The sequence below is a fragment of the Drosophila hydei genome, unplaced genomic scaffold, assembly GCF_003285905.1.
Source record: "Drosophila hydei strain 15085-1641.00,03,60 unplaced genomic scaffold, DhydRS2 tig00000090-arrow-arrow-pilon, whole genome shotgun sequence".
NCBI lineage: Eukaryota > Metazoa > Arthropoda > Insecta > Diptera > Drosophilidae > Drosophila > Drosophila hydei.
The window spans coordinates 787363-799027 of record NW_022045662.1 but is presented as its reverse complement, the minus strand read 5'-3'; the positions used below and the strand labels follow the sequence as shown (position 1 = coordinate 799027).

General features: G+C 43.7%; 1 protein-coding gene across 1 annotated transcript; it reads right to left on the bottom strand.

Annotated features, from left to right (window-relative positions):
• Nucleotides 1–10207: 10207 nt before the first annotated feature.
• On the bottom strand, nucleotides 10208–11533 carry LOC111598162 (metaxin-2). Its single transcript, XM_023313251.2, has one exon. It carries the CDS (start codon nucleotides 11341–11343, stop codon nucleotides 10480–10482), a length of 864 nt encoding a protein of 287 aa, XP_023169019.1. The 5' UTR covers nucleotides 11344–11533; the 3' UTR covers nucleotides 10208–10479.
• Between the last annotated feature and the right edge of the window lie 132 nt (nucleotides 11534–11665).

Here is an 11665-nt window from a genome sequence, read left to right as displayed (position 1 = left end):
TAATCGATAACATATAACAAATCGATAGCATTTTAGCAGTCTACAGTCCAGCAAACTTCTTAAATTATCAAGTCATTAATTATATATCCATGCTTATATAGCAATCGAAGTTGTAGCATCGATAGTTATTAAAGCACATCGATTACTTTTGCTAAAACGTTTCTTGAAACACTTTTGATAAATAATATGGCATATTACAAGTGCGTCACATTACAATATACAAAAAAATAGAGACATTTCCTAGGAGTTGCCCTTCCGATAATTCTAGTAAGTTCGATAGCATTATCGATAAGTTGTCATGCAAATCAGCTTACTGTACGTGTCGCTAGCTCTTCTTCCATCGCCATCTGCCTGTTATTCCTGTTGAATTCCTCTGCACTAACAATACCTTAACGATTATGCAATCGATACTCCTGCTCTGTTAAGCACAAGCTTTGACAGTGTGACGTGCGCTATGCGTGTATCCGTGTGTGTAAGTGTGTGTGTGTGCATTAAACTTCAGACGCAAACATGTGTAATAATAGTCGTTGCGTGACAGCTGCCCCGTAACTTGATGCTGTTGCCATGTCGAACTACAATAACATCCATATAACTAGCTTAGCCACTTTAAAGCAATCCCCAGCCACCAGCCACCGCCTGCCACTGCCCACCAGCCACTTCTCATGGCCTCCTCCCCTACGCCTTTTGCAATTCCCCGAAGCCGCCCCGTTGGCTTGCTTTGCGTTTGCGATTTAGAAACTTCTGTTCAGCAGCAAAAGCAATAATAAAAAATTAAAATAACAAAAAAAAAGTACTTAAAGTGCTTGACTAACAGATGCCAATAGTCAAAGCCCAACCGTTCCAGGCGGCCAGCTGCAACAGATTGTGAAGCACAGAGAATAAAAATAAGCTTCATTAAACTGAAGCGAAGACTTAAGCATGTGGCAAATGAGGTTCACAAAGCTGCTGCTCAGCTTGTGCATAGGCAGACTGAGCTTGAAGCAACTGTAGCTTGGAGAACTAGCAACAGAGAAGCTCAGTGGCATATTATACCCGATTCAGCACACTTTCGTAGCTACAGGGTATACATAGCAAAGTGAACTAAAACGTAAACGAATTGGCTCAGCTGCAGCAGCTGCAACGCGCACACTGTAGCAACAATGTTAAGCGGCAGCCACTCAGTTTTCTGGTCAATTTATGAGCAGTTGCTGCTGCACTTGCAGTTGCAATTGTTGTTGTTGAAACTTTTGCTAGCTAACTGCAACAGCAACAGCAGCAATAGCTGATGCGGCAGCAGCACAGGCTGCAGTTTATAAAGTAGCAACAAATAATTGACCACACACGCAGAGAGAGAGGTTAAGCCACATGAAAAAAGTGTGCCACAAAAAACACACACACACACACACACACACACACACACACACACACACACACACACACACACACACACACACACACACACACACACACACACACACACACACACACACACACACACACACACACACACACACACACACACACACACACACACACACACACACACACACACACACACACACACACACACACACACACACACACACACACACACACACACACACACACACACACACACACACACACACACACACACACACACACACACACACACACACACACACACACACACACATACACACATACACACATACACACACACACACACACACACACACACACATACACACACACGTGGGAATGCGCGCTCAAATAGGCATCATCATGATGATCATAGCTGTTGCAGCTGCTGCTGCTGCAACTGGCAATTGTTGCCGGCAGCGACATGAATTGCGCCACGCCCACTGTGCCAACGCCTCCATTAACAGCCATCGCTCCGATGACATGCTTAAAAACACACAGCACGCTCAAATTGAAGTGGAAATGCAACGAAAATCCGTTGGCAAAAAAGTCGCGTCTACATCTGAAATCCTTTTCGCCAAGCAAATAAAGCAAATGCGATTTGTTCGCAAATTAATTTCGCCTGCTAAACGCCATTGGCAGTTTCAGCAAATTTATGAAAAAAAAAAAAAAAAACAGAATTCAGAACTGTGCGAACTTTTGCTGAAATAAAAATTCCTCTCGAGGGAATTTATTAGAAATTCATCAAAAATATATAAATTTAGGCAATTTTTTTTGTTTTATTTTGTAAAATACTTTTTAATTTGCCAAGCTATTTTTGAGTAATATGACAATACTTATATATCGATAGATATTGCTTGTCACAGGAGGCAGGAGGCGTGACCGACCTAATGTGGTTCTTTAATTCGCTCGTCGAGTCGAGTTGAGTCGCCTGCTCTGCCTGCATGTATGAATGAGTTGATCGCGAGTTAACTGAAATCATCAAGAAACTTCTACAAATCGATCAAAAAATCGATAGCAAACTGCAAGTATTGCAGCATGTCTGGCGTGGTTTGAGCTAGGAAATTGCAATCTGCTGAAGCTTAAGCAAATATATTGACATATACCTTTCACTTTGTAGATATCTAGTGAATAAATCCAACAGAGTCTGAAAGAGATAGAAATTTCGAAAATGCCTAGAAAGCAAATTGCATATATGCCAAAGGAATACTTTTACTTGGCATGGAATAGAACGAATTAGTTCCAATACAAGAACAAACTAGAACTATAACACAGTTTGTTTAATGCTCTCATGATGCAGTCTCTCAATACACAGTTGCGAGCCCCCAAGAGTATGCTAAGAAAAGTGGAGTCCACTGCACCTGCACTGAAATAAAGTGCAACAGAAAAGTGCTATCGATAAACATCTGTGTATATAAATGCATTCATTTGCGCTTAAGCTATTTATGGCCAATTAAAATAGTTTTCTCTTTGGCAACGGAGCCAAATATCGCAGAGCATTAGAGAAATTGAGTTGAAAGCGTTTTTGAGCGACGCAGAGCAAGCGAAGTGTCTGCACAAATGAATGTTGTTTTTATGATGGCTATGATGGCTATGTGGCTCTTGGCTGTTTCGGTGGTGCGCCCCTTGCGGCTTGGAGCGCTGTCTAGGAAATGCAATTATGGATCTACGCGGCGTATGCGCAATATTCATAGATATTTTCAGCTCACATTTTTCTCTTCTTATTTTTGCTTGCGTGTGGTTTGGCTTACATTTTAATTGAGTTGCCAACACGATGCATACAATGCAGCAGCATAGAGAGAAATAGAGAGGGAGAGAGGACACACAATATGTGGCATAGAGTCAAGAAATTGATGCGCGTCGGGTGCGAAAGACATCAAACACTTGAAATATGTTGTGTAAACTTGAGAAATGACATGAAAAGCGAGCGCCAAGAAATAACAAAGATATGTGTGAGGGTGGTTGGGTGGTTGAGTGGGTTTGGTTCCCTTGTCGAGTGGCTGAGAGTCGAGTAAACAAAATGAAACGAAACGAAACGAAACAAAACAAAGAAACAAACAATTTGCGTGGCCCGCGCCCCACTGTGCCTGACATATGAGTGGAGTTTGAAGTGGTGCAGCAGCGGGCGGTGCGGTTGGAGCTGGCACACATCTTATTTTTGCTGTGCACAGCGTGTAAAGTGCTGCCTTAAAAGATGATTGATACGCTTGGGAGATACGAGGCCAAAGGGCTGAGCGGATGCTGCGCGGGTGGCTCGTCGGGTCGGAGCTGCGGTGGTTGTAGGCAGTTATTAAGGTGGTGGGTAGTTAGGTAATGAACCGGAAATCGATTTGGTGCGCGGCTCAACCCGTGCCGGGAAATCGCTTGCCGTCAGCAGGCGTGCGTGAAAAGTTTCACAGCGGCCGAGTGGGCGAAAGGGCGGGGCAGAAAAAGAAAAAAAAACAGCAAAATTGAAGCGGGACGCAGTCTCAACTCTGAGTATGATAAACAAGGGCTGTGCCGCACAAAGCGTAAACAAGGAAATATTAAGCAGAGCTGCAAGTGAACACAGCAAAAAGAGAAGAAAATATAACAAAAAGCAAAGAAAACAAAACAAAACAGAAAGCAGAAGCTGAAGGCGAAGAACACATAAAAACGCCACGCGAAGTAAACTTTTTTCGACTGCTGTCTAGAATCGGAGCACGGGTACATCAGCTATGCCCAGCAGTGTGTGCAATACCCTGTGGGCACTTTGTTTGTAGATGTTGCTTAGTTTAAGCCGTGAAGTTGTATGAAAGAAAACTTGAATCGTTTTGTTGTGCGTAAGTAAATAGATAGTTAGATAAATAGATAGGTGGATAGATAGATAGATAGATAAATTTGTAGATATAGATAGATAGTTAGTTAGTTAGATAGATATATAGATATATAGATATATAGATATATAGATATATAGATATATAGATATATAGATATATAGATATATAGATATATAGATATATAGATATATAGATATATAGATATATAGATATATAGATATATAGATAGTTAGATATTTCGATAAATTAATATATACATAGTTAGATGGATATATAGTTAGATAGACAGATTTATAGATACTTATCAAAATAGATTGATCTATAGAAATTGAATTTATTTTCAAGTTATCTTTATATAAATTTTGAAAATTTAAGTATTATTTTGCTTAACAAAACTTCAGTTTATTTTATATAAAAAATATAAAATATTTCATAATCTTTTCTAGCCTTAAAAACAGATCATTTAGATACCCTTTACAAGCTACAAAACTATATATAAATTCATATAATACATAAACATATGGAATAGATATAAATTAAGTGAAATATGTATATTTTTAAAGAGAATTTGCTTTTAAGCCATTAAAAATCTGGTTAAATATTTAAAGCCAGCGTATTTGAACTTCTGTATGGGCAACCTCTTTGCTATGTTTTTTTATTGTTTTTGTTTTATATTTTGTTTGTGTGGGTGCAAAAGCGATTTCCGTAGCGGCCTCTCTCCGTCTCCCTCTGCCTCTCTCTCCCGCTAGCTAACTACACTTCTCTCATTTGCTCGTAACTTTTCACTTAAGCATTTTTGTCACGTCTGCCATTTATTTATATACACATACATATACATATATACTCAAATATATATAAATATATTTATATATTTTTTTTTCGAGTGTGTGTGTGAGGAAATACATTTTGTAATATTTACTCAGCGCTTTGTTGTTTGTTTTTGCCATTGGGGTTCAGGTTCAGGTTCAGACTATGGTTCGTGGGGGATGAGATGAAAGGGGGGGGGGGGGGTTCTTTCTATGGGGCAGGTTCCTTAAATTCTTTTTGTGTATTTTGCTGCTGTTTGCTGTGCGCTGAATGTAGCCGAAGAAAATCATATTTTATTGTTATCGAAATTTAGTAGCTGCAAATAAACATCGATCAGCATGTGTTGGGGGTGTGTTCCAGCTCCTGCTCCTGCTCCCGTTCCGACACCATGCTTAACAGGCGGCGGGGTATGCGGAACATTTGTGTTGCAACTTCCGCTCTGAGTTGGACAGCAGCTAATGCCATAACTCTGGGCCATAAACTGGGTCAGACAGCAGCATTGTCAACGCTGTCAGGAACGCAACCAACGCTCGGCCCCTGGCTTCAGTTCAGTTGCAGCTAACATGCCTGTGGCAGCAGCAGCAACAACAGCAGCAACTGCTGCTAGAGCACTTTGGATTAGGCCACGTTCAACGTGAATTGTTGAATGCTGTCACTCGGGTTTTGTTACTCGCTTCACCCAGCCCAGTTGCAGCTGCCACTCAGCCAGGTGGCATGTGGCTCAACCAGAGGCCAGGCCATAGCCTCGCATTGTTTTGATTTAGTGCTGCAACAGAAAAAAAAAAACAAAAATAATAAGCCGGAACTTTGTCTGAGCTGTTCCGAAATAGGCCTCAGCCCCTAACCCTCTGCTGCTGCTCTGTTGAGCAATGAGACTCGTTGTGCAATTTATGACTTTCATCCTTCAACTGCATTCAAATTGGAACTGCGCTCATTTTTTATGCAGCTCCACTAAATTTGTCACGATTTGAATGCTGCGGGCCTATCGGAAAACCTAACTAATTCACTCTGTGTTCCAGCTGACCTCAGCTATCTGAAGTGCTAACTGAATGAGATTTAAGTACCAAACTCCAATTGGTATATATATATATAGATATATATATATATATATAGTACATATATACTTTTTAAGAGAGTTAATATATCTAAGCTGAAATTGGCTTAGTAATAGATTAGATCGGTGTGAAAGAGTTTTCATACAATTAACTTGAAAAGCTGAAAGAACTTATCCAGCTCTCAGCTCATTCACTCTCTTTCGCTTACTCAATGCTTCTCTCTTACATTCTCTTTCCCCACTTATTTTGATCTCTCTAGCGCTTTCACGCTCTCTCTGTCATTAGTTCTTTCTCTCTCTCCCTCATTCTCTCTGTGTAGTCCCTGAATTTATGTCTTTGTCTCTTTTTTCTCTGACTCTTCTCTCACATTTTTTCTATATCTTTCCCATTATCTCTCTCTATCTCTCTCTAGCTCCCTGCCTTTCATTTTTTTTTCTCTCTCTCTCTTCTATTGTCTGTCTTATTCTCTGGTTCTCTCTGTCTTCCTTCCCTTCTATTTCTCTCTCTCTCTTCTATTGTCTGTCTTATTCTGTATCTCTCTCTGTCCTCCCTCCTTTCCATTTCTCTCTCTCTCTTTTTCTAAGTCTCTCTCTCACACTCATTCCTCTTTACTCTTTCCTTCCATAACTCTCACTCACTCTCTTTATTTTTACTGTGTCTCTAACATAAATTTACTGATTATTTCATTGCATTTGCTTCTGCTAAGGGCCTTAATTGGTATTCAAAGATTTTCAATTGTCGGGCAAATGTGGGGTAAATTCTGTAATTCTGTAGGTGAGTCTGAGGTAACGACTTAGAGCCCTGCAAATGCATTAAGGGCCTAAAGCTGCTTAAATTAAAATCAATTTTGCTTTCTCGTTGTCTTAGTTTACGGATTAATTAATGCGCATTTAGTTTGAATGCGTTTCAACTCAGGCGAATGCTCATTTACAGTTATGCCAGGTTAATGCCACAACTCAATGCTGAGCGTTAAGCGTAGGCTTAGTAAGCCCACACACACAACCAGAGAGAGAGAGAGAGAGGGCGGTGGGAGACAGAAGGGGGAGTTAAGGCTGAGCAGCTGACTGATTTCACAGTCTCAGCCGCATTGCATATGGTGAGTGGAGTGGTTTTTGGCTTGGTTGGATCTACTACTAAGCACTTCACACAAAACTTGGCACAAGTCGAAAACTTTTCATATAAATTACAACAATGCAATTTGATTTAAGCCAGCCAGTCCGCGCGGGGGCGTGGCACTTAAGTAGCTGCGTGTGCGAGTGTGCGTGCTTGAAAGGACGCGTTAATATTTATTTAAAAGTCTGCACACCTTTTGCCTTAAAGTCCCACGCAGAGAGCACAAATCGAGAGAGAGAGAGAGAGGGGGGGGAGTGGGGGAAGGGTGGGATGCGGAGAGCGCTTGGCATGTTGATAATTTGAAAGAAGAAATTTACATGATTTGCTTAACAATCAAAATGTATTTCATTGTCGGGTTGGCGGCGGTGCGGCGGTGCGGCGGCGGCTTGTCAAGTGGATTGTGTGTGCTATTTGCTGGCATATTAGTAGGGCTCGAGCCCTACAATTGAGTTGTTCAATGACACGCCAAAAATTCGTGAGCTCGTGACTCGCAGAGCCTTCAAAATATTGCCTAATCACTGCTCGGGGAGCTGGGAAGCTGAAGCTTTCGCTCACGCTGCGGCTGTGGCTGGGCGTTGGTAAGGACATGTACGTGTGAGTTGGCGATGTGGTTTGGGCGGTGAAAGTAGCCGCAAGTAAAAGTTTTTGCCCCGTCCATTTGGTCAATTTGGGCCAAAAGAAAATTTGTAGGCTATAGAAAGTTTTCAGAGCGAGGCGAGCAGAGCAGGTTGAGCGGCGCGGAGGGGGAGGGGGGGTGGCTTGAAAGATTTGAGTCTATCTCTTGTTTAGTTGCCAGAGGCGGCTTTTGGGCGTGGCATGTGGCAAAGTTTTACGTGTGCACGCGCCCCAAAAATAAACAGCAACAATGGCAAGTGGCAGCGGTTAAGTTGACAGGACAACAGCAGCAGCCCAGAGACAGAGAGAGGCAGCCGGCGCTGGCTGCGAGGCGTGGCAGGCTAGCTTGATATAGCTGGTGAGATAAAGCGTTGAAAACTTGAAGCCAGCGGCTGTTGGGCCAACAACAACAACAGAAGAATAACAACAGCAACGGCAACAGCCACAGCAACAGCAACAGCAACAGCAACGCACGCACTCACAGCACAGCTCAGCAGAAAACAAAATATACTGTGAGAGCACAAAATGAAAACAAATTGTGCACTACGGTAGATTCCCACATTAGGGGTAGTCCATATAAAATAAGTTAAGTCTAAGATTTGCGAATGTCAAATTTGTGCTCAGTGATCTGAGTGTAGGAAGTGGACGAAGCCCTAAAGCCAAGTGAATGTCGCACCGATAATAAATCGCAGGAGATGCCCCTATTATAACCATCAAATATATAGCGATAAATCGAATTTAGTTTCAGTGATTACTGTTTGCCTTGCTAAACTCATTTAAGTTGTATAAAACTTGACTAAGAGAACTTTCTAAGAAACCATCTTAAGTTATTTTCAGTTTCAGTTTTAGAGCTATTTTATAATTGGGTTTATCCTTCGAGTATACGAAAATCCAACTGAAAGCATTTCTTTAGCTCAGCTAAATTAGTTGACAATAATACAATATTCACGCTTACTTAAAGCTCTCTTAAATCTCACTTAAAGCTCTTCTGCAAATTAGTTCATAAAGCTCACTTGAACTTAGCTTAAAGCTAGACGGGCCCTTATATGTTTCCCGAAGCTTACTTAAGCTTGCCCTCGACCTTAAATTTCGCACAATGCCATTCATGAGCGAAGTAAAAGCTTTCTTCAAACTAAGTTAATGCTGTTATCGAGCTGACTCAAAGCTTATCTTGAAGCGCAATTGAAGCTGTTATAAAGCTGATTTTAAGTTTTACATGATTAAAGCTCGCTTCAAGCTCTGCTTCAGCTAGTTATTTAAGCTCTTCTTGAGCTAGCATAAAGCATAGATCAACGTCTTAATATTTCTTAAAGTTCTTTTTGCGGATAAAGCTCATTTAAAGCTCAGCTTGAGCCCACTTAAAGCTCTATTAAATCAGTTTTAATCAAAATCACTTAGGGATATCCATGCTCAGCTTCATTTGCTTGCTGAAAGCTGCTCGAACACACAAAACTCTCATTAATATTCGCTCTTCCAGCTTTTCGCAGCAGCTCTTGAGTGCCCCCAATGTATGTGCTTGCCCGTATATGGTAGCTGAGCCAAAATTGAAATATTAAGCCATACAAATCAGGCAACTTGCTGCAGCAGAAGCAGCGGCAGTGGCAGCGGCAGCGGCAGTAGCAGCGAAAAATCATTCGACACGCGCGGCATTTATCAGCGCCAGCGGGCGAGGCGGAAACGGAAACGGAAATAGAGCAAAGGGCTGCGCAAAAGGGAAGCATGCAGGCACGTATAAAGCTAAGCGGGAACTTTGGGAGCTGGGGCTAAGGAGACGCGCTTATTGACGTTGAGCAACGCTTATTGGCGTACTTAATCCTTTTGGCAAATTCCAATAAATTACCAGAACAGGACAGGACACGACGAGCCAAGGCCAAAAGTCAGAGGAATACAGTCATGACTGCTAGAGGCTGGGGGCGGGATGCACGAAAAAACAAGAGCAACAGCAACAAAAATAAAAAAATAAACAAAAAAAAAAGAAAGACAAACATCAATAGGCCATGATGAGTTTCTGATTGCAAAGCAAAAGGCAGCGCAGCAGCCCCCAAAGGTCGAACGGACTCTAGCTAAAGCTCGCTGGGTTGTATGGGGATGGGGTTGCCCCTAGATGGCGAAGGAGGGGTGTGGCATGGCTGAGAAGGATGACGGTCGTGTCACATGGCTTGGCTTGGCTGCCTTTGGGGCAAGTCATAAAATTGAACAGACATTTTCTGTGAGCGAGCTGGATGGGGGTGGGTGGGCTCTCTGCTTGGCTACAAAGTTAAATTGAAAGCCCAAATCCTTGCCAGACTCGCAACTGGATAGGCAGCTCGCTTTGCGTACTTTGTCTTATCTCTTTGACTGTTTGCCCATAAACCAGGCGCCCGTCCCGTCCTTCCGGGCCCCGCCACGACCTCGACGCACCTCGCACCTTGCACCTCGCACTTCTTTTTTATTGTTTTTTATTGTAAATGTTTTGCATATTTTTGATTGTGCTCCAAGTACCCCAGCTCCATAAAAAGTAAAAGTAACAATAATAAGTGAAAAGGTTGCACCTAGCCGACATAGCTAACACTCTACACATTATCTTACGGGCCTTGACAGTCGAGGAGCTTGCACCGTCCAGAGTATCAGTTGCATTTAAAAGGGTATTCCGTAGTCGTTCACTTCAGCTAAATTTGTGGTTCTTTTTTTCGGCTCTGACTTTAATACGCTTTAAGAGCTGCTGCTCGCTGCTAGTCCTCGTTCGCTAGCTGCTTGCCCTGGTGGTAGGCCTGATCGATGCCACGACTGTGGGCGACGAGGCGCGGGTAGGCGCGCACTGTGTCGGCCAGCATGGGGCTGACCAGCTGGCTGGCCAGAATGGCCGTCACATGACCGAAGACGAGGGCATCCAGCTCGCACAGCTGCTGGCCCCACAGGTAGCCCGCGATGAGCTCGGCGTTCTCCTCGTTCGCCTCCAGCTTGTCGCTGAGCAGCTTGCAGCATTGTTGCAACTGCATCTGGACCCCGGGTGCGTCCAGATCGTGCCATTGATAGACGCGCAGCAGGCGCAGCGCCTCCTCGGACTTCTCGTGTCGTCGAATGCTGCTCAAGGGCCACGGATGGGCGGCGCCGATGCGCGGCTGTGTGTAATTCGCGAATATCGGCGTCTCCCTGTAGCACTGATGCATCTCGGCCAGGGTGAAGGTGTTCTCCACGTACGTCACCTCGCTGCGCATATCCTCGCGCTCCTCGGCGTCCAGCCAGGAGCTGAGCGCATGGTCCAGCTGCGTGCTCTCCACATAGCCCACAATCGGCTCGAACTCGGTGAAGAGGCGGTGATCAAGGCGTAGCAACGGCAGCTTGGTCAGCCGCCCGCCCGGCGACATGAACTCCGCATTGTCGCACTGGCGCTCCATATAGGGCAGGCGGCACATGCGCAAATAGGTCTTCACGGCCAGGCAGCTGGCGTGCTCCGGCAGCAGCAGCTGCGAATCCTCCAGCGGCTGGTAAAGGTACACAACTTGTGGCCAGGGCAGACTTTCGCCTGGCTGGACCGCCGGCTGCGTATCGGTTGCCTGCAGCAATGCGCTGGTCAGTTCCACTTCGGTATCCATTTGTCTCTCCGCTTGCTGTTTCTAGCTGTCGAACAAAATTTGGCTCTACTTAAAAAAGTCTGCTGTACTTGGATGTGTGTGAAATGTGCTTGGAAATTTAAGTAAAAGGAGTTGGCTGCTGAAACTAGTCTCAGTGCCGGGAAGCTCTAAAAAAAAAAAATGACTGAGTGACGAGTTGGCAGCGCCTCAATAGGATTCCATAAGGCCTATGGCAACGCGTTGGCAGCTGGCAAGCAAGGCGAGTTGGCAGCGTCCGTCCACTGTCAATGCAATCATCAATCAATCCAGGCTCTACCCAAGGAAAGACAGTTGTTCACTGTAG

Coding starts and splice junctions, on each gene's coding strand:
- LOC111598162 (XM_023313251.2), bottom strand. CDS start 11,343: ATGGATACCGAAGTGGAACTGACCAGCGCATTGCTGCAGGCAACCGAT.